Below are 24,371 nucleotides of genomic sequence, written 5' to 3' on the forward strand. Positions count from 1 at the left end.
TGGATATTAGGAAGAAATTCTTTACAGAGAGGGTAATCAGACATTGGAATGGGCTGCCCAGGGAAGTGGTGGATTCTCCGTCCCTGGAGGTTTTTAAGATGAAACTGGATGTGGCACTTAGTGCCACGGTCTAGTAACCACGGTGGTAGTGGATCAAGGGTTGGACTTGATGATCTCGGAGGTCCCTTCCAACTCAACTGATTCTATGATTCCACGATTCACTTCTGCAGCTCACCAGAACTGTCTCTGCAGTGAAGCCCACACTGAAGCAAAAATGAAGGGTAGATCCAGCATTAGAAAGGAAAGGTAGCTAAATGAAGCTTTTATCTTCCAACATAAATTTGAGGGTGATTCCTGATCAAATATTTATTATCATGTAAACATTATTATGGGAAAAGTAAAGAAGAAAGTTTTCATTGGCTTGTATGTTGCCTTTTTTTGGGTTTGCCTTGTTTGGTCTGTTTATTATTTCTCCATTTCATTATACTTTCTTCCATTAGCTACTCCATCATCTGCCAAGGCTTTCATAACTCAGAGCCCATACCAGTATATTTTACATGAGCATGATGTTCTCAAATACCTGAGAGGAAAAAAGATCCATCAAGATCATTAAATAAATGTCATAAATCCAGTTTAAAAATTCTTGAGCTTCAGAGTGTTGGGAGACGAGATGATGTACTGAGGGAGTATAACTTCCTGTTCACTGCTTAGTTGTTCATCCTTATCATATCATCTGCCTTTGGCTACTGCTGTCTAAACTATACAGCTGCAGGCAGCACAAGTTGGCATCAGGCATCGCTCCAATTTCAAAGTGGTAGGTCTCAGGGAAGCCATTACACAACTGTATTAGAATGGAGCAATTGTATTTCCTCTAATAACAACAACATCACAGTTTTACTGAGGAATACGTACTTTTCTGGAATTGAAAGCAGCATTTTATGGATGAATTATCAACTATGTCTATGAAATTTTCCTGAGAAAAGTAGCTCCAGAGTTTAGAACAACTTAAATCCCAGGCAAATCATGCAATAGCACAGGGAATTCTATGTATACATAAAAATATTATCCATTTTTATTCCAAAAGCACTGTTGATTTGGCCTTCAGTTGGTCACCAAATATGAAACTCTAGTTAGTACAGCTGTAAAAATGTACTTTATTTTTCTAAAAAATATATTGGAATGATCAGAAATTACTTATTATGTGAGGCTTTAACACCTTATGAACTTTCTGTCTACATATATCAGTAAAGTCAGTCTCATCAGATTAAACTGCTTATTGCTTGTAGATACTGTAAAGACAAGGCAGAAAGTTCCAAACTTTCATGAATCAAACTAGATGGAATACTGGAAAATTGTCCAGATTTTCCAGCTGCATGGTTCACAGTTCAAAACTGACAAATAAGTGGGGTTTTTTTAAATTTCTTTCAACAGACTGATAACCTAACACCTCTATTAACCACAAGTTATCGCTGCACAGACTCTGATCATTTATTTTTCCCCGTGAGTTTTTCCCCAGTACATAAAAAGTATCCTTTGGAATAAAAAATGGCTTTATGACCACACAGTCAGGCTGCGGAGCACTTTCAGGGTCAGCAATCACTCCAACTGTTTCTTCTGGATGAATAATGTCCATTAAAATAAGTTTGAGCTGAGATTCAAATACTATTTTTACCCTTCCACTTACTTACCAGTGCTTTTCTCTTGACTAAACATTTTAATAATTTCAGGTTCTGAATCACATTTTTGATTGCAAAAACTGTATTTTCATTAATGATTATGCTTCTCACTTTCAGGCTTTTTTACAGTAACTTCAACTGATCCTTTCTGTATGTATCAGAAAATAAACAGAGGTGGCAATTAAAGGGAAAAAACAACATATGAACAAAACTAATAAAAAGAACAATTAAGAAATTATTGAAAATGAATTATGTTCATGTTCACCTTCCCAAATATTACAGAAAATAATTTTACTGGGTAACGCCAGGTGAATAATTATGTTCTGGTAAGACTGAAGGTATTAACAGGAATTGTTTGAATTTTTCTGGACTAAAATTAACTTTACATATCAGAACAATCTAGCCAGTCCAAAACCAATAAACTAAATTTTCTTTGATGTTTTACCTAAAAAATCAGTTACATCACATCATCATGGCTAGGCTTCATGAACGAAGATTTGGGAAAGGTTCTATCCACATTTGTTACAGGCACGTTGGTGGCTAATAAGACCAATACGAGATAGACATGTCCGATTGCAAAAGGCACAGCAGAAAGACTCCTTAGGTGGTATATTCTGCAAGACACGATTCTTTCTGCATTGTCTTTTCTCCTCGAGAGTGATCCTGCGTGGTTTCTCAAAAGCATCAGCAGCATTATAGATGGTGTGTCTCCAGACCTTCTGATTTGAGGCCAGAGTAGACCAGTTATGGTGATCAATATGGCCGAGGCTGAGATGTTGTTTCAGGGAGTCCTTGTATCTTTTCTTCGGGGCTCCTCTCGTGCGGCAGCCGGTGGCAAGTTCACCATAAAGCAAGATCTTAGGGAGGCAGTGGTCCTTCATCCTTGAGATGTGCCCTGCCCAGTGCAGCTGTGTTCTCAGTAACATGGCCTCAATACTTGTGACTGCTGCTTGTTCTAGAACAGATGTATTGGTCACATAATCTGACCAGTGGATGTTTAGGATTGTATGGAGACAGCGTTGATGGAAGTGTTCTAAGAGATGCAGGTGGTGGTGGTAGATGACCCATGATTCAGAACCATATAAAAGAGCAGACAGCACAACGGCTTTGTAAACATTGATCTTGGTACTTTTCTTCAAGTGTTTATTACACCATACTCTTTTATGGAGTTTTCCAAAAGCACTATATGCCTTTGCTAACCTGTTGTCTATCTCTCCGTCAATCTTGCCATCCAAGGAGATGAGGCTGCCTAGGTAATTAAACTGCTGGACTGATTTGAGCTCTGATTGGCCAATGGTGATATGGGGATGATGGAAGACTTCCTGAGGTGCAGGTTGATAGAGAACTTCTGTCTTCTTTAAGCTGACTTCCAGCCCAAAGAGCTCAGCAGCATCTGCAAAGCGGGATGTTAAACACTGCAGAGCTGCTTCTGTGTGGGCCACAAGGGTGGCATCATCACAGTCTTTTTCAGCATGATGCTCCAAAGGGCCACGGCAGACCTCGATGATCAGGACGGTATCTACATTCGATACCGTACTGATGGAAGCCTTTTCAACCTAAGGCGACTGAAGGCCCACACTAAGACCTTAAATCAAAAACTCAGTTACATATAGTAATATAAATGCACACCTAAAACCTTTCTCAGAGGAAGTCAACATTTTGTTGACTAGTTATACTGTTCAAAGAAAATGAATACCAGATAGGCAAACTGGAATAACTTTAGAGTAGAAAATAAAAATGCGTTTGGGAACAGAAAAGACTGATTTTGCAGGAAAAGTTTTTCACTCAAAAGCCACTTGATTAAAGAAGATTGACTACACAACTACCTGTAAGCCTATGGTGCTGTCTGAATTAAGAGCTTGCTTCTCAGAGTTCCCCAGGCGATACAGCTAAAAAGATTCATATGAGCACAGTTTCCTCAAACAATGAAAATCACTGACAGCACAGAAAACATACAAGTCATATTAGCAAATACATAAGTAAAACAGAAAGACAGTGAGAGGAATCTGTTTTCCTGCACAGTGTATCTAAAGGGTCTCCCACCATTCACAGCTAAAAGCTTGCCTGGCAAGCACTCAATAATCTACTGTAAGGAACAATAATGTACTGGCCAGACCTGCAGATGATCTAATAGTTTTGTAATTATGTCCTTACAAAGAACAAGTGCAAAAACTGCAGCTGATATTTCAAAAACATTACTGAGTTAATAAAGTTATAGGATTTTGCTGTATGCATTTCAAATAACATATGAACTTCAGCAAAGTGGTAAAATTTCTCCTTTAGTGGGGTTTTTTGATTCTCATTCTGAGATACTTTTGGTAATCTTTTTTATGTTCAGAGAATGCCCATCTATGCAAATTATGACTCACTCGCAGGAAAAAAGAAGTTGTAACTGCCAGTTTACAAAGTTACAGAAAGTCTAGAGTATCAATTTATTTCTCCTTCATGAGTCATGCTGTTACAAATTTCAGTGCCTATGGGAAAACATATAGCATTGAAGTAGAAACCTATTCATAAAAGTATGAAAGAGTCGCAACAAATTGTTTCTAGAACAATACTATTGCAGCTGACTAGATGCTTCAGAAATGAAGCCTTAGTCTATTTTTTAAAAGAGAGAAGGGAAACTGGCATTTCCCTACTGATACCCAGTGCATTCTGCCCTCGTTAAAGCTTACATGATATCACTTTGTCAGAATATCAGACTTAGCTGGATTAAAGACAGCTCTGCTATGACTATCAATACTGCAAATCTCCTTCCAGAAATCAGCAGGGTCAAACAGTGATGGACACCTTCTCCCATGCAACTCCAGGTTCAAACTGTCTGTATACCTGTCTTCTGTAGAAGATCAGAACTGCTCTTCATAAGCTTAAGCACCACCAACTATCAACTGAAAACTTATTCTGATTAAATCCACTTCCCCATCTTAGAATACTTTAAAACCTGTATGTTCAGGATTGTTTAGAACCAAAATGCAGTATTTTAAAGCACTGATAATTTCAATTCAGATTGTCTTCTCTAATTCTAGTTTTAAATAACTCTGAAGGTAACAGCTATCAAAAGTTGTATAAGACCAAAGCAAAAGTATAAAAATGTTTTTATACCACAGGAAAAATAAGGATCTTTGCTTGTGGAACTACTGAAAAATTCATGTACTCAATTCTCATCTGGGCCATCATGGTCAGGTTTCAATATAACGTCTCGTATTTCAAAGAGGGAATTATTCAGTTTTAGAAACAATTCCATTTCTTGTTTTCAGTGCCTATTTTCCTGTCAAATTAGCTCTGCTTACAAATGGAATCATCACAATTAAATTAACCAGGTGCCATCCCTAAGAAAAGGCCAACACATAACTAAGGAACAAAACAGGATAAATGTGAACATTTTATAGGGTACAGCATGGAGTTTTTTCTTTGTAATTGGTAATACTTATTACCCTGACAAGACAATATATCCAAATAAGTATCAATCTCCACTGTTTAGGTGGCATAGAAATGAATGTATTACTAGTATGAAAAATTCTTAACAGAAATTGAATGTTAGCTGTTTTTGTGAAGCCATCAAAGTTGGTGGGTAGTGCCTTGTTAGTAGGAATAATGTGCTAAAGTACTAGAATTGATAAACAAGGGCAGATTTGGTGAAGACTTGTCAATAGTTACAGTATCATCATTAATCTTTCCAATCTAAGCAGAGAAATTATTCTATTTTTAGAAGCAACTTTTTAAATCATCTCAAACTTTTTTTCCTTTTCCTTTATTTTTTTATATAAATAAAATAGCTTCTAACGCATAGTAAACAACATTCTTAGAAAAGGAATGAGTGGTCAAGTCTCCTGGCTTTTGACCTGCCTTCTCTTAACACACCATATCACCACTGTGATGATACAGACTGCTAACAGGCTGCTAACGAACCTGTAGTCAACACAGAAGCTTAGTTGTCAATATCTTAGAGGCTTTCTGTTAGATCCAGAGACCTAATATATTTTTGAAATAAACCTTAGGCTACTTTTCCATATTTGTTCACTTCTATTAAAATTTTATTACAACAAACAATTTTAACCTTGAAGACCAGACAAGCCATTGCCAAATCTCTCATTTTTATTTTAGGGACATATGTTATTCATCTACTTTCTTTCAGTCTTTACCATCCTAGTATCATATTAATGGAATGACAATTTAAAAAGTAAAATCTAGGGTAGGAGAAATATAAGTATTTTTATATGTTTTTATACATTTTATGATGTATGTTTTTACACACAATGTTCAAAATTCAAAAACAACTATATTTTTAACATTTTAATTTATATCTACATATTCTGATGGACTACTTGATGTAGCCTACAAAGAAACTAAACATAGCAAGCTTAAACATGAGTAGCAATCCCTAAGAAAAAAACAGATAGGATTTTAGCTGCCCTGAAGTGCTTTCTAATGAACCAGTTCTTAAGGAGTAAAGACTGAAGGTGCTAAGTGCTGCAAAATTATGCAAAGACCAACAGGAGCACTCATAGCCTGTTCTCTGATTTAGAGCAGTGCCTAACTCATATTTACAATACTTTAGCCTGAAACAAAAATAATACGATTAACATATTCATAGAACTGCTACATGCAGATAGCACTTAAGTGACATTCACAGTTTCAAAGAATGAAGACAAAATCATCTAAATCTGAAAATTTGATACCCCTGGTGCCTGTTTTTTCTCCTGTTAATCTTACATTTACAATATATGACTAAGTTTTTAGTACTCACAGGCTTACCATCTGGACCAGGTTGACCAGGGTAACCATGATTTCCAGGCTGCCCAGGGTCACCCTATGGAGAAGCAATATATTAACACACAAAATATATGAAAGAGCACTTCAAAGTGCTCAAACACAGAGCAACCTTAACCCTACAACATTCCACAAAACAAGGCCAGATACTTGCTACTGTGGAGTAATTCCTACAGTGAAAGAGAACTGATATTGTAACCCTTCTCTGGGAGAATTCCCCCCAGGACTTGGAGAAGTGAGCCCACACAGTTACAACGCAAGTTTGACCCATCATCTCAAATGCTTTCAAGCTTTTTAACATTTTAATCAACAGAAATAAAAACAATTTTCATCAAATGGATGAAATAATCTTTATTAAAATCTTGTTAATCAAGTAGTTCTACTCTGAAGAAAACTCCCATTTGCTTTGTCTGAGTCTAATTCTTAAAACAAAAGCACTGGAAAGGCAGGTGCCAGGACTAAAACCTGCTAAATAATATAAACTTCTCCCCACACACTTATGGTTGTCTAAAAAATATAAGGTTTTTTAGATTTCTTCTTAAAAGTCCTTTGCAACTATTTTTATAACCTTTGCTATGATCATGTTAAAGTAAAAGTTGGATCCTCAGAATTCATGTTTATAGCGAGAAAGCAGGAACTTCCTATTCAATATATCCTCCTAGAGTATTGACTTTCTCTGTCTATTTTACTAACAGCCTTGATGTGAGCTCAGCAAAATCCATTAAGACTTGATCTACTAAAACATTTTTCTTCTACAGGAGTGTTAAGCAGGTACTGATGTCTTCAGCTTGAACCATCAACAGGTTGCAAGTCAGTTATAGCTGCAGAATTGTTATAAACAAGGAGGACATTAAAAGGGAAACAGGAAACTAGTTTTCAATGTGACTATGAAAAAATTTATTTTCACATATAAACCACAGAAATGTAACGCTGAACTAAATGGGAAAGGATATAGAATAATGTCCCTTTAAAAATGCCTAACAGTTACTGTTTGCTAAATTAATAATAGGTTACCCAGAATTATTGTGATCCAAATTAAGAAGTCCAGGTTTGGCATTTAATCAATAACAAATCTGCTTTCAAATACACTATTTAAATGAGGAAATTTTATGCTTTAACTTGAAAAGCTTAAAATACCAGTTACTCTTTTTTTAAATTGTTTTGATTTCATTAGTTTTATTGTAGCCCATTAATATCACAAACACAGAAATAAAGTTTAAATTTATATGTTTCCAGAGTTCAGTATTCAAAAGTTAAGAAATATCATAACTAAGATAACCTTTTCAACCTTTAATTGGCTTCCTTTTCACTCTTTCTGCAGCATTCTGGGTTAGGCAGCATCTTGTCACCTGTATTATTCAGTTATCCCAAAAAAAATATTATACTGCAATTCTGCTGAAAGATTGCACATGAAGAAGCAGTCTAAAAAAATTGTATAGGTTACCCTAATTCTGACATTCCATACTCCTTCATACTTTACAGGAAGTAGTTTTCAATTTTTTTAAATGATAAATACTTTATTCTCTCTGTCTTATATACGCTGAAAAGAAAAAAAAAAGGTAAAAACCCACAAAAATTCTATTACATGAAATAATAATTATGATCTCCATATTGTGGATTCCAATTCCCTCATCAGAAATCTTTACCACTGTAACAATAAGCCTTTTGACTTGAGTTAGCTGCAGCATACTGTAACCTCTTATACAATGAGAGCAGAGGGTTTTATTCACTTGCTTAATGAAAGACAAGTGGTCTGGGGCTTTCTTGTCTACACTTGTAAGCTTAGCACAGTTATTGAGAAAGGTACTACAGCAAATTACTAGGGATTTAAGTTTGCCATGTTAGACATTTGCAACTCCAGTCTGGTTCTCAGTTTAGCTCTTCAGCACTGAAGGGATGTCATCAGAACAGCTGAGGTGGAAGTCTCCCAGTAAGCATCTATTTCCTTCTTTTACAAAGAAGGAAAAAAACCCTCCCAATAAAAAGACTTTTTTTAGCAAATCATTTAATTCTCAAACAACTAACAGTGCAGCATCATTAGCTGAAGAGTAGCAAAGAAACATAATTTTGCACCCATGAACATCTTCCTTAAAAAACAGAAGACATATTTGTTTTATTAGGAGTTATGGCAGCAAAACCGGTCCTTGAGGATCCTAATCACTATATCCATGCACTAGAAAACAGAACTAGGAGAATTTGCCCCTACTTTTTCAATCTGCCTAATTATGACTGGCCAACAAAAGATCTGAAAATAAATAAAATTAAAAAAAAAAATACTGTGCTCAACAAGACAGAATAAAGACTTACTTTGGGGCCTGGAGGTCCTTGCTTTCCTGGTGGGCATATGCAGGGGGCAGGTGTTGAGCCTACATCACTAGGACCATTCATACACTACCAAGAGTTAAACCAGCCATCAATACATATGCCAAAAGCATTCAACAAATATATCATAACATCATATGAAGCTGATTTTCCTTAGCTTGGCTTTAACTTGGGTCCTGGCTTTCACTCCTTTGTTCGGCTAGAACTTCTGTTTATCTGAATATTGCCCTCCAACTAATTTTCATGCATGATTTCACTATTTTATCCAGAATAAAAACAAACAACAAAGTACCAATACTGGGCTGATACCTCTAACTTTGTGGGGTTTTTTTCACTAATATTTTGTCATATAGTTTGATAATTTTAAATCTTGCAACATGAAAAACTCTTCTCCTAAACCAATTTATATTAGTAATTTTAAGTGTGATCAATTATCAAATATAACCCAAACTACAGGTACATCTGTACTAAATCTATATGTGGAAGTAAGACTCACTGAATTCTTTTTCACCCAGGAAGTTCTTAGAGCTATGGGAAGGCAAAAATTTAAGAATCCAAGCTACAAAAATGCAGATTTTTATTATCTAAACCACTTTCCATAACATTTTACTCATATTTTCTAAAATAACTAAGATTTTTTTATACAATGTTCTCTGAATGGAATTCTTTCCTAGAGTCAAATGATTGATCAAAACACAAATCCACATTTTCCTTGCAATGGTACCAATTGGAACTACAAGGAAGGTTAAGGAAACTATCAAGCCTTCAGACAAGCTCCTGGTCAGGGAGCTCCCATGAGCACCATGCGGGTAACAGCTACCTGACTGTGGTATCCCCATCCCTTGGCAACAGTATCCAGCCCGCAAATAGGAGCAACTGAATCGAACTGAGAAAAAAAATCAGGCCACTTATTCTAATAAACATGCATTTCTTCAGAAAAATTATTTTGAATTTATCTATTGATGAGAGTTCAATTAATGGAAATCCAGCACTTTTAAGATTAGCAAATCTCTGCTCCCCTTTGAAAACAATTATTACCTAGAATAATAAGAAGCTTATATAAAGTCAAATACTACCTTAAACTGAGATTGAGTAGTTTAGGATCGAGCCTACCTCTCCATTCTGAAACAAGAAGAAACACAGTTTAAGAGCACAGGAATAGTTGTAAAAAGCAAAATCCATTCATTTTGGATTAATAACACTATCAAAACCAATCATAACTTTAAGGCTGTAACTATCAAGATATTGTAATTCAAATTTTTAGACTTTCTCAGACTTATGTGCAGCTGCTATCAACACATATGAAATAATTTTAGCTTATTTTGTTGTTAAGCTCAAAAGGAGCTACCAGTAGCAATATTTAAAAGCATTGACAAAATTAGAATTAAGAAATCATGTCAATATTGACACAATTAATGTCTACGTTTGGGTCAAATTTCTTACCAAGAGTAACTTCTCATCAAAAAACTCCTCTGCTTATTCATTTATGTCAGAGAATGTACCAAAATATTTCTGCAATCTCCAATCTCTGCCTGAATTCACATCTGGGAAAACACAGAGCAGCACAGCAGCAAGGCTGACTGTTTCTTGCTGTCCTACATGACTGCATTAGACTTTGCTATCAATTGATATTTTTTTTTCAGTATCTGAAACATCACGGAACAATCCATCCCCAAGTATTCCAGCATAGTAAGCACAAAATTGTCTGTCTTAATGGTTTAGCAGCTACCAGTAGCTGCACCATTACAGGAATTTTCTAATGCATGTAACCACCACAGATTCCCTACACACTCTGTGGAGAGAGACAGTTTCTTATGTTCTCAATTTTCAGCATAAGGAACCTCTAGAGAAGGTCATCTTTCTCCACGGATCATAAAGGAGCTTAAAATTACTATGCAGCCAGGTATGCAGCCAGGTATCTCTAGGAAAGGGGATGAATTTGGGCTGTAATTAGTACATACAGTCTCTGCTTATCTCAGCAGCTCTGACACAACCACACCGACAGAATACAACCACAAAGTGCATATTCCTCCTTGGAGATCATGCAACATTTTTATTTTCTGAAAAAGTCCAGAATTTCATGGGTAAAGTCCAAATTTAACTAAAAATAACAGCAAGTGAAACTAAAATGTAAAAAATCAAATTTTTGGCTTGGACTTCTGGTCAAATAGCAGAGAATGTAAGATTTGACAGACTTCTTACTTTTTTCACTTGCTTTCTTTATGCAAAATATTTTTCATTTGTTTACTTGTCATATCCTGCCTTTAATTTGTAAAGAACAAAAAGAGATGTGGTGCAGTTAACTAGCCAAATACTGTATTTTGTTCAAGACTGAAAGTTAATTTTACAAAAGCGTTCCTGAAACCATTAGTTCTTGACCTACACAGTCAGATTTCAGAACAGCTAATAATCCAGCCACCTACTTGTTGCTTAATTGAAAGTTGTGAGCTTTTTCAAAAATAATTTTAATAAGGATGTTGACTGCAATAGACACACTGGCCCCAAATGAAAAGAAGAAAAACAGACTAGCTGGCAGCCTGTGCCAGTCTGGAAAAAAAATAAAACCTCGATGCTGAAGATTCCACAGTTCTATTGTCAAACAAGCAAAATGGTCCTGATACTAAATCAAATCAGAACACAAAGAATATGGGCCTACATAGTAAGACACTGGTGGCTGGTAATCTTTAGCATAGTTTTAGACATTAAACAAAGGAGAGTATTTATATATGCAGAAGGAATCTGCATGCATAAATCAATCTCCCGCTTTTATTTTGAGATGGAAACTGAATGCTTAAATCCGGCTCCAACTGTCAGACATGAACAGTTTCCAAAGCTGTTTGCATGTTTAACATTTTATTACATTATTAACTGTAAGTAAGAGGACAAAGAGAGGGTCGATGGATCCCCATAAGTTTCCTAATTGTGTATATAAATTATAAAATCCTGAAGAGAATTTTATTTTGTCTTATTCACAACACACTTCTGGAAATCTTGGTAACATTTCAGATAGCAGGATATTTATCATAGACCTCAGCACAGATATTTCTGACAGGAGAAAGTGATTTAGGTTTTTCAGTTATGTACCAAAATTTCAGTCAAAATGACCTGACAAGTAGCAAAAAATATATCAGATAAGTTAAAAAGTCGTATTTAATGAATTTTACACTATCGTGACATAGAAGTTTTATTAATGTATAATGTTTAAAATCTGAAATTTTAACAAAAGATCCTGAGATTCTTCTACACTGGTGTCAAATTTACACCATCGAATATCTAAACTAAAAAAACTTTTTAAGTGCTTTGTGAAAAACGAGGCTGAAAACAGACAAGGTTTGTGTCACTTGCTATTGCACAGGTAACAAGTATGTGTTTGCACCAGCTGAAAAAACGTAGTACTATTTATTTTAAGATTTCATTAAGTCAGCTTTAAACAGCAATTTGTAAAAACAACCAAGCAGTCCTCTTCATCTATCATACTCACAAATCCTGGGATCTCACAGACTGTTTCTCTATTATTTTGCTCTGGGTCACAGTAGATTCGCAGTTTTTGTATATCAAACTATAATTCAAAACATAAAGACTCTTTAGAGCTCTGTGTGTTCACTACAGTTAAAAGTCAATTAAAGATACAGAAACATTTTTAGTCAGGCAACTCACGCACAACCAATTAAACATACTGTAACAGAATTATTTAAAGCGAAATAATCAATCCAAGATTTTTGTTTCTAAAATAACAGAAATCACTGCCCTTAATCCTTTGCAATAAATCCAAACATACACAGCATGAACTACAGTGGCTGCCAGTATCATTGCAGAAACAAGTTACAAGTGGAAGGAAAAACAACGTTTTTCTTTTTTTACCTTAACAACCTAGGATGATGCTCCAGCACTGACTTGCCTGTACTAGATGCAGGATTAGTAATTTCTGGTGAAGCATTAGAAGCATCTCTGATGCTTAAAATAATTTCATTTAGAGTTTAGCGTACAAATTAAATCTTTAAAAAGCTACCAATAAAAACACTGGTATCAGAAAAACAAAAGTTCATGCCATTCTGCTTTGCTGCTATATTCCAAAAACATGAAACCTCTGTCAGTTTTTCTAGCATAAATTATCGTGATTGCAAAGTGAGGAGAAAGAAACTTCATCAAAATTTCGTTTTCTCCCTCTTTTATGAGCATAACCCATATATTGATGGAAGGAAAGCACAGAGGAAATTCCCTGCTTTCAGACACTGTTTCTTGAATTCAGGCAACCACGTTGCATCAGTTTTGCCCTTGAAATCAGTGAGACCATTAAGCACCCATCACACAGGATACATCAGTTGTGCTGAGTCCTCATGGTCATTTTTGTTCTCTCTTTAAGTAGTAGGATTTTGTATAATAAATTTCAGTCTACTGTAAATTAGAAGAGTAAGCTCAAGGAAACAGAAGACGCCAATATAACATTAATCTACAGTAGAATGACTGGATTACTGTAGTTTCAGCATATGCTTACCTGTACTGTTTCCTCCTTTCCAGAATACTTTCCTATTTGGGTTAGGCCACTGATGTAAATACCTAAAACGGGATGTAATGGCTTAGTTTCAATTTCTTGGCCATCTATAAACAAAGTTACAGAGTCTTCTGTTACTAAAAGACGAATTTGATGCCAGCCTTCATCAAACAAACTCTAAGGAAAACAAAGAAAACAGAATTATTTTAAACAAAATGTCTCCAATTTAAATAACAATAAAACTGCATTTGAATACTTAAACTACTGTTGGTGGTTGAGATGATCAGTGTTACAGGTTTTACATACAAATAGTCGTAAACTGTATAGGCAAAAAAGTATTGCCAAGTAATACCGTAACTGAGATGACAATTAGTAATAATAAATCCCGATTTCAAAATTATTTTATAACTCACATAGATCTCTTTAGTCTGTGATCTTGAACATGTCCAAACCCATATTTGTTCAAAATATGCAGCCTGAAGCCTTTTTTTTCAGCAGTGGTATAATGACTCAAACCCTTCAGATCACAAACCATGGTGAAAACAAACTGGCAATTGAAAGTTTTTCGACTTAATCTCTTACGAAAAAAAAGATGACATGGCAGAAAGGATCACAATATTGCAATGAATAAACCAGACATTACTCTACCAAACCTCAGGTTTCTAAAGCTTGAAAATCAAACAAATTACATAATTCTACAAGTAATAGAAAGTGAGAGATACCTTTAAAGCGTTTATGCCACGGAGCTTAGAAATAAAATTCAACATGGGAAGGAACATCTTTTTCCCGAGCCTATCTATTAATTTCAAAAACAATCTAGCTCTTTAACCTAGCCTAGCCTAGATGCTAAATTGCACAGAGATTAATCCCACACTAAATTGGTATTAATAAGAGTAAACTGAAATACGCATCTTTCATTAAGTAATACATCTTTGTTATCTTTTTTAGACATATAGAGGGATTAAGCTTATTTGACTTAATATTAATACACCCTATAAAAGTACCTCTGTTTCTATTTTATTTTCTTACATAGATTGTAAATAAATAAAAACAAGGGCTCTCATTACAAGATAAAACAAACAACAGATCAGAATATATAATCTTTCCATTTTCCAGTTAGAGATAAATTATCATAAAGGTTTATTAAATAAAAAGGTTAATTAAGAGCATATTGACATTTATATCGTGCTTAGAGACATACAGCTCTAAAAAAGCCATGAATTCATTGTTTTCCATAACAGCAGTGCAAGCACAGAGAAACACAAAAGAAAAAATCACAAAAGTTGTGTTTTCATGGTGAAGTTCATGGATACCTGGGACTGAAAGAATGCGACTGATTTGTCACTGTAGCTCCCAGAAACATTTAAATATTAATTTTTTGACTGACTTGAAACTGAATTTTTTAACAATTTCCAGTAAGTTAACACAGCTTCTTGAAAAATAATAATAAAATTTATTTTCCTTACTAATAATTATAATAAAGTAGAGGAAATTTGGAAAGAAAAAAGCAAAAATTCTCCATCCAATAACAGAAGAATGAAATACCTCTCCCTAGGAAAAGCTTAGTAATTAAGACCTATTCCTTGGATAGGAGTCCTTCCTTCACAGAGGATTTAATTTGAAATTCCTTCAGTCTGACTTAAGAGTAGGGATTCAAATGTAGGCCCTCGCTTCCCAGGAAAGTTGAACCCATTTGGTCATGAAGCACTCCAGTGGTAAATCCTTCCCACTCTTTGTCTGTTGAATCTCTGTTCACTTAAATAACACTCCCCGTGGCAGGAATGGTGATCTCTGGGCTGCATATATTCCTATACTGCTATAAATGCAGTCTCTATCCCTCTGTCTCATCTGCAACCAAGACAGTCTTTCTTACAAGATTTGAATATTTCACTGGAAATTATTGAAGACTGAAAGAGAACCTTCAGATTACACTAGAAAACAATACAACTGGTTTGGACAAATGGGGAATAATGGAATAATGTGTATTTAAATAAGCATTCCAGCATGAAGATAACATACTCCTTACCTTTACATGAGGTGCAGCAAAAGTAAGAACTTGGGTGCCATTTATTAAACTTGTTGTAGTGAAGGACAGTGTTTTCTCTTCTCCGTTAATAGTGACTGATATCTGTGGTCTCTTATCCAGACTCAGAATTCTCCACAAATCCCATGTCTTTTTTACTTTAAATCTCTGAGTGGAAACAAACACATAAGATGGAGGAAGACCTTCTGGAAACACGTTCCTAAGTAAGGGAGAAGAGGGGGAAAAAAACCCAGTACTTTATTTAATATTCATATAAATCTTAAAATAACTCTCTCTCACTTAAAGCAAAAAAAAAAAAATTACTAAGTATAGAAGTGTTTTTATAAATTTCAATACCTTGTCAATTCTGAGAGGTCAACACGTGGTGTTACTTCATAAGCTTTTGCATTAGTTGTTGGTATTTGTATTCTCTTTTTAACCTTTTTCTTCACACCTAATCCTACAAGAATGTCAAATCCTTTTTCATCTCGAGCTGCCACTGGAATTCTTGTTGGACAAACAGATTCTGCAAAGTAATAAATGCAAGGATAGTTCAAAATATGATTTAAAACTTTCAAAAAGTAAGCTTCAACCTAACTAATTTTTTGTATCTACCTTTCAAGAAATAAACAGAGAACTGTCAGTTAAGTACAACATGAGAGAAGTCATACACAGAATTCTTACACAGGGACTTGAAGCAAGAATACTAAGATGTATTTTACTGCAATTACATTCACATACTATTTTGAATTGTCACTAACTGTAGTTCATTGGTATTACAATACCTGGCTAATAAAAATATTGAATTTAATTTCTAAAATTATATGGTTTCAAAATGCTATAAAATTATAGATGTTGATTTCCACAGTGCACTAATAATTTGGATTCAGCATTCCCCCCAACTATAAAATCAGTTTGAAAATGGACAAAGGTAAAATTATCTACAACTGTTTTTTTCATCTTCTTTAACACAAAATAGACTCTGAGCTATTTTGTCTGTTACACTGAAATCTGCTGGAAGCTATTCTCACTGGACAAACAGTGTGTGATATATTTTCTGTGGAAATTTAAGTTAACTGCATGTTATCTCTTGTTAATTCTCTTTACACAAAAACGTTACTAGGCAGTGGACCTAAGTTGTCTCAAAAAAAAAAAAAAAGAAAATAGGAGAGCGAAATTTAATGCTACAGCATACGTTGTATTAGAATTATAAACTGATGAAAAATTTTTAGTTTTATTAAAATTATGCTAAACTAGTTATAATAAATACATTTTCTTTATTCATTTCCCATTGTTTCTTCAGAAAAGCATTAGTTCATAGACAGGGAAGAGGTTAGGAATACATTCCAAAGAAGGGTTGGAGAGTTCTGTCATCTCTATGTGGACCAGCTATGGGCTAGAAAAGTCATGTCCCTGTGCCAGGGAATTATTAACTTAAAGGTCTAGACTGGCTCGTTTTTATAATACGAGAAACGCTTCATGACTTCCCTTTCCAACTAATCCAAGGGCACTCAGAAGATACCCCATTCTGGTGGGTGAGGCACAATATATAAACTCTAAGAAAATTCAGTTAATTGCCTGCACAAACTATCTGTGGTGGGAAAAGACAATCTGCTCTAAGAAGACGTGTCACAGGTACTTGGGGCAGCAGCAAGAAGCCACTTAAACTCTCCTTAGTTTTCTTTTCCTCCCGACAGCAAAATGACACCTGACTCCCAAATCAAAAATATGTTATCTCTCTGTTCTACAAGAAAGAATTGCAAGAAGTCTTCCTACATTTTGGAAATGAATGCTTCCAAAAGAAAAAAGGAAATACAAAGTCCAACACACCTTTCCTTCTCGCTCTTCTCAAAATACAGATGCAGTATTTAAGTCAACATACTTATGATATTAAGTAAGAGTAATAACACTACTTTTTTCAGGTTTCTTCAACTGTGCATTGTTATCACGGAAATATTTCTAAACATTTACTTCAAAGCTGAATAACGGTCATATCAGATTACAGATAATCATATGCATATACATTGAGAAGAAAATGAACACAAGTGCCTCTTACCAGTTACAGTACTAGAAATAGGTGTAAAATCAAAAACTAAATGCAGAAATAGGATTACTTTATGTGAGAGGGCCATTATTACAGATCAATGACAAAGTAACTGTTCCAAACCAACACAAAACAAGTTAAGCATGTGTAAAATTACACATTAAGAAAATATTCTTTCTTTCTGATGGCATATTGAAGAATTACATAAAAAATTCCCAGTCAGGTAGACATTTTTGGGTCTTCTGGACAATTTTCTGGCAGGACTATTTTGATAACTAACTAAGCCATTATACAGGATGCAGAAATCAATGGCAAAATTAAGAACTGTCTTCCATGGAAAACGGGGTCATATTTCTAGTCCATAGTACCAGCCACATTAACTCTTGAGCCTATTCTGAAATTTTGTTGCCTCTTAGTATTTTTACAATTTTCATATGCTTTATTTTCCTTGCTAAAGCATGAAATAACTTTTTGATGTTAAATCACAGTATCTACCACAAAGGAACTTTTCTCTGCATCCTCCAGACATACTTTCTGAGGTCTGCATTGTTTTCTTTTAAATGCACTCCTGACACACAATCTTTTTTCTTTTTTTGCTATAGAATATTGATACTACAGGAACATTCAACTTTCAGAATAAATATTAAATATTCCTTAAATATTTGGGCATGTTTAGCAAGTCTTTTCACCCTATAGGTACCCTAAAACAAACACTAGAGGTAAAAGGCACACTCCCAGCAAAATCCACCAGCCCATTCCTAACAGCAATACTTGCTACAAGAACCAGCAAACCTCAGTCTCCTTTGTCCAGAAAGGAGATATTGTCCCTGTAGTCTTACACCTATGTTCATATGATGATGAATTTTAAAATGCCATACAGTAAAAGCTAGCTTTTTTTTAGACATTTAAACAAAGACCATGAAGAGAGTATTGCAAAATTTTCAGGTAGCTTCACGTGGTTGATTGCAGACAAATCATTGCTGCTTGGCCCTCATGGAACTTCCTCTCCCACAGTCAAAGTGAATCGTAACAACATGATAATCAGTAAATAAATAAATGAATAAAATCATTCACAACTCAGTATAAAATTTACAGTTCACTAGTCTTGCAGTTCACTTGCTAAAGACACTGTGGTTAGAAATGAAGTTGCCAAGTATGAGAGAGGCATCTCAGTGCTAATGTGAGGGAAGTGCACGACATCAGGGGGAAGAAGCAAAGAGTCACTTCAATGAAACAGTAAGTACATGTTTGTACAAGTAGGCAACATTCACAGATTACTGTGAAATATTGCAGCTGAATTTTAAAGGATACTAGTTAACTTAATTCTGAAATTTGATTAAATATAATGTCACTTCTAAACTTTATTTAAAGAAAGTATTGTGTTTATTTAGGGGAATTTCTCTCTGTATGAAGTTCTATTAAAGAATTTAACTGCACTTAGCTAATTTTTGGACTGATCACCTTATTACATCAGCCACAAGGAATTATTATGATTTCATTTGATGTATCAAGAAATAAACACTAATATCCTCAACAAAAGTATCACCATATTTTTTCAATGAAGTCCATACTCAAAGTGAGAGCAAACAAAAATATTTTCTCTTACTAAGTGCGGAAATATGGTAGAACTGAAATAGAATTTGCATCAATTCTTGATAATAAAATGTACAGAATAACACGATATAATAGAGTCTGAGTGATACATTTTAGAAGCAATTTGCCATCTTTTATATATATATATGAGAAAGCCATTGTTTTACAAAATTAACGGAAAACTCAATGCAATAATGCTGCTAGTATTCTAAAGCTAAAAAGGCACTTTACCATGTTCATCTTGCCTAATTCTTATATAAAATCCTTCTAAGAAAGATCATAACAGCTTGGTACAACTCCATGTGTCTGCTTCACCTGGAATGCTGTGTGCAGGTCTGGGGCCCCCTATACAAGAAGGATGTGGACCTGCTGGAGCAAGTCCAGAGGAGGCCGTGAAGATAATCAGAGGGTTGGAACACCTCTTCTGTAAAGACAGGCTGAGAGAGTTGGGGTTGTTCAGCCTGGAGAACAGAAGGCTGAAGAGAAGGGAGATCTTAGAGCAGCCTTCCAGTACCTAAGAGGGCTTACAAGGAAGCTGCAGAGGGACTTTTCACAGGGCCTGAAGTCACAGGACAAAGGGAAATGGCTTTAAAATGCGAAGTAGTAGGATTAGATTAGATATTAGGAAAAAAGTCTTTACTGTCAGGGTGGTGACACACTAGAACAGGCTACCCAGAGAAGTTGTTGATGCCCCATCCCTGAAAAGATTCAAGGCCAGGTTGGATGGGGCTTGGAGCTATCTGGTCTAGTGGAAGATGTCCCTGTCCATGGCAGGGGGGTTGGAGCAAGATGATCTTTAAGGTTGCTTCCAACCCAAACCATTCTGTGATTCTATGATTTTTGCCAAGAGTCTTTCTTCTGGGTTTTTCAATACATACTAGAAGAAGTATGTATTCAGAAGAACTCCTGTTTGTAATGGCAGGCTATTCTCTCACCTGTCAAGAAGAAATGCTAGATTGTGCATGAGTATCAGTTGCAATTGGAAAAATAACAAAGTAAACCCTATATTCTCAGCAGTATAAGAATTGTTCAACTGTTTTAGTGTTTCTAAACTTCAGCAATGAAAAAAAAAAAATTAGGCTTAGCGCAAAAGGATACATATTGAAATTAAACACATACTGGGTTAAAACATCATATCTTTCCCAAATATACCTCTTTGCATGACAGGGAAAACCACTCCAAAACTTTGGGGAGTGATTTTGATTTTGAGGCCAAAATGAAAGAAAGATCAGAGTAAAGATTATTAAGTCCTTTAGGTTTCATTAATCATATATTCTGCTTGTGAAATTAAGAAATATGTGGACAGAACAACATTTTGCACACTTAAGATATTTTACAAGCACTTACCTTCACAGAGTTTCTGTTTTATAACTTCTTTAATTCTTGATATTGCAATATAATCTTCAACATAAAATACGTAAGTTGATGAAGGTTTGTTGGCAATAGCTTTAAGTTCATCCTCTTCAATTTCTGAGCCAACACCAATAGCAAACAAAGTGATTTTATTTTTCCTTGCTTCTGCTGCTACATCTTTGACTTCATCTTGGGACTTTCCATCAGTGAGAACAACCGCTATTTTTGTTAAAAATCTTGAAGATTTTGCAAAAAGATGGTCATAAGCAAACTGAATAGCTCTTCCTGTTCTTGTATTTCCTCCCAGATAATGTATGGACTCCATTTCCCTGATGAGGTTCTCAGTGGATTCATGAGTTCCAAGGGGAATTTCAAGTACAGGGTAATCACTGTACTGGACAACTCCAACTTGAATAAACTTTGGCCCTATGTCAAAATTTCTTGTAATATTGACAAGCCAACTTTTGATTATTTCAAAGTTTTCTGGGCCAACACTGTAAGAGCCATCTAAGATAAAAACTAAATCCACTGGAGCAGTTCTGCAACCTAAAAAATGATAAAAATCAAATTAATATTTTAATGAACACTTTCACTTTCTTCTTCCAGAGTAAATGTTTTTACTATTAATTGCTGTTTGCATTAGGATCTATATTGACAAATACATTCCATTTGAAAAAAAAATCAGAGGAGTTTATTATTTGTGTAAGCCACACAGATCTAACCTGGTATCTGAAAGTCTAGAGACGAAAAGGAATTTTATGGAGTTTGAAAATTGCTAATATGGAGTAGTGAAAATTGCTGCATTGAGAGCAAAACTAGAGGAAAAAGACTTACCCTGAAAGTATCATGGCCAGAGGAAATTAATTCTTCCACATTCCTTTTATTCAGTCACTTTATCTTTCAAAAAACTACCTTGCTTTAATGTTTTCTTTTCTATAAACCAGATTTAGAGTACAAAACATGATTTGATGGGGGTTGAGATGCTAATTTTGGAGAATATGCAAGGAGGTCTGTCCCAGAACTGAGGTTATCTCAGCTTCCATTCATGGAATCTTTACTTTTCCTTATTCAGTTTCTCACAAAACATTAAGATATTCAGAACATGACTTCTGAAGAAATGAAAATACAAATAGTCAAGACATAACTTTAAATCAAGATTGGAGCTTTACAGTTCCATCTGCCCCCTTGAGCACTTCCAAGACACAAAGGAGAAATAAAGATATTCCCCTCCTAAAGGAGAGATAAGATATTTAAGCTGTTTCTCACATATGATAGGATTTTTACTAGGAAAATTATACTGGAAGAAAATCACCATGAACATCAAAAATGGATACTAAAAATTCAAGGTATTCTTTGAAGTGGCAGTTATCTGAAATGCAAAAATTAAGACCTACTTGCTCTTGTTTCCCCAACTTCAGCTGAGATGTAATCATGAAGTAGCAGAACTAACAGCATCTGAAAAAATGTTACGATCTGTGCCATGTGTATTTTATTCTCAAGGTCCTGAGATAAAACTAGATGGAAAAAATGAAAAGAAAATACAGTGTTATGGTATTACAAAACATATTCAAGCTTCTCTAGTTTAAAAACTGTGCATGAAGAACAACTCTGAATCGAATCTGCAAGCCCAGATGTGGCCACCCTGCAATGAATCAGTAGGTTCATCCACAATTAGGTTATATTCCCAGCCATACTTGTCCAAACACTATCCCACTCTGTAGTCCTTATCAAAAGACTTGACAGCCTGATTCAAAATGTGGCAAGTGTTTATGTATGAGGTACTGGTGGGGAGGTGTTACTTCAGTCTCAACCCACGCACCTGGCTACTTCACGAAGCCTGGTACAATTCCCCCTTCTCTACCACAGGACTGAGACTGTCACCAGGAGTCAGGGTCTCAGTAAGCCCCAGCAGCCCTTCCCCAGCAGACCCAAGTGCTGCAGACTGTGTACTGGACATCCAAGATTATATAAATTATATACATCTTCAACTTTTGATTTTTTCCCTCTGTTTATGTCTCCTTTGTTATGAAGGTTTATGAACTATAGCCCCCTGTGAAGCAAACATGCAATTTTGGTCTCATATTGCTATTATAAATACTATTTGACAAATTTACTTAAATTAAGTTATGTTTATTCATTATGTTTACTGCAAAAAAAAATCATAATGCTAAAAGATACATTTTTGAAGTACTGTATTAGAGGTCCTTTAAGTTTAAGATTCTGAAAAAAAGTATACCAAATCTCTTCCGTATTCTCTCTTCTCATACTTCAATGTAAAATGAAATTTTCAGGGTCAATATATTTCAATGCCCTTCAGTGTCACTAATGTGTTTTACATCTAGCCAGAAGAGGAATATTTAGTTTTCTGACTAGATGTAAAAAGACTTTGCTTTGTCAGTCATGTTAAATCTATTACACATAAGTTTATCACTAACTTTCTTGCCACTTTTTTCAGCCCATTTCCTAGAATTGAAATGCTTTCTTTACATAAGGCCAAGACTTCTTGTCTTTTCATATTTTTTCTTCTAGTCATAAACCTTTCCTTATGCCGACAACAAAATGACCTAGACATCCACTTAAAAATATAAATTAAAATATTTATTACACAACGAAATTAGAAGTCCATCTATCAGGCAGGGGGGTGGGGCGGGAAGAAGAGGAGGAGGGATGAAAATGCGTGTATTGGTCCGTTTTATGTTGCTGATCTTCACTTTTGAACTCTTGAGGGCAGACAAGGTGCCCACCGCATGACCAGTAATCAGGTATTGGCAGATGTTCTGAAACCTCTGTAGTGCTGGAAAGACTGGTCTCCAAAAATACACCAAAACACAAATTAGCATGCCTACTGCAAATGCCTCTTCTTAGGAGAAGAAATAGATAAATGGAAATAAGAAACCATTTTCATTTCCAAGATTAGTGAAAAGAGTAAACTGAAGAGAACGTCACTTAATCACTATAACATACTGAGCAACCATCAAGCAGCCAGTAAGTTGTTACCTGCAACAAAATTCTACAGCAATTAAACATAAAACTTTTTCTCTGAAGATGTATCTACCTGACGTGATTTTTAGGAAAATGATATGAGAATAACGGATTACCTAGTTGTGGGGCCAAGTTGTGGGGGCAAATAGAGAGGTAGTAATTTCAATGTCAGGTTCATTCATGGTAGGTTCATTATCTGTGTTTGCCAAATAGAAGATATGCCACAAATCAGTAAGTTGATTTACTCAGGTATTTCAAGAAAAACATTTGCTTTTTCCACTGTTTATATAGCACTCATTCTATCTAGAAAAAAAAATCTCCACAAACAACCTCAAAAAATGCAAAAAAGTCAATTTCCAGGAAATGCTACTCCTACCTGAGGACCCCTGGTGGTCTAGTGGTTAGGATGCAGCGCTCTCACCGCTGCACCTGGCTTCTATTCCCAGTCAGGGAACTCCTCTGGGCAGATGGAGCTCATTAGCCCTGTAAGGCCATCCATCTAAGAGAAGGTCACTCTAAACAAACCTACGTCCTGAGGACCTCGCTGCCACTGTCCAAGCTCACTCAGCCCCAGCAGTTGAACCTCAGGATTAAAGGGTGGGCTCAGTTCAGCGCACACTGTGTCTCACCTAAAAAATCCACTGCGCAGGCTCAAAGGGTAATGACCTTTCCCAAATCTTCATTCACAAAGACTGGCCATGATGATGCTAGTCCTACCTAATATAATCACCCGAAGTTGATAATGCAAAAACATTGTTTTTCTGTTATTAATCTCTCCTTCAGGTTACAGGTAATTGCAAGGTAACCCCATACTTTATTTATACTACCTTGCGTCAAAATGGGTGAAAAACCAGATGAAGCACTTTGGGGTCTATGGGATAGGACATAAGATGCACTGTTCCAATGATGCTACACAAATACTGAGATATCATCTTCATTCAAACAGATTAAGTGGCAGTTAATCAATTTACATTGATTATTTCGGACTTAATGGTTTGTATGATTGATTATTTTGAAATCCCTTTCAGCCTTTTCCACGGCAAGTGTTTACTGAAGGGTAAAACACATCTCTCACGAGGCCAGATTGATCAATACTAAGAACATATGAAATTAAAT

General features: G+C 35.4%; 1 protein-coding gene across 1 annotated transcript in view; it reads right to left on the minus strand.

The window, feature by feature from the left end:
- COL21A1 (collagen type XXI alpha 1 chain) overlaps window positions 1-24,371 on the minus strand; it is a 98,924-nt gene that overhangs the window by 52,058 nt on the left and 22,495 nt on the right. Inside the window, exons 2-10 of the mRNA XM_051777904.1 lie at window positions 21,668-21,787; window positions 20,268-20,819; window positions 15,641-15,809; window positions 15,287-15,503; window positions 13,264-13,437; window positions 12,250-12,327; window positions 9,882-9,890; window positions 8,754-8,837; window positions 6,424-6,486 (exon numbers count right to left, since the gene is read on the minus strand). Coding sequence (XP_051633864.1) covers window positions 6,424-6,486; window positions 8,754-8,837; window positions 9,882-9,890; window positions 12,250-12,327; window positions 13,264-13,437; window positions 15,287-15,503; window positions 15,641-15,809; window positions 20,268-20,819; window positions 21,668-21,755 — 1,434 coding nt within the window. The 5' untranslated portion in view covers window positions 21,756-21,787. The remainder of the gene's footprint in view (window positions 1-6,423; window positions 6,487-8,753; window positions 8,838-9,881; window positions 9,891-12,249; window positions 12,328-13,263; window positions 13,438-15,286; window positions 15,504-15,640; window positions 15,810-20,267; window positions 20,820-21,667; window positions 21,788-24,371) is intronic.

The sequence above is a fragment of the Manacus candei genome, unplaced genomic scaffold (assembly GCF_025592945.1).
Source record: "Manacus candei isolate 608988 ecotype Guabito, Panama unplaced genomic scaffold, ASM2559294v1 h1tg000011l, whole genome shotgun sequence".
Lineage (NCBI taxonomy): Eukaryota > Metazoa > Chordata > Aves > Passeriformes > Pipridae > Manacus > Manacus candei.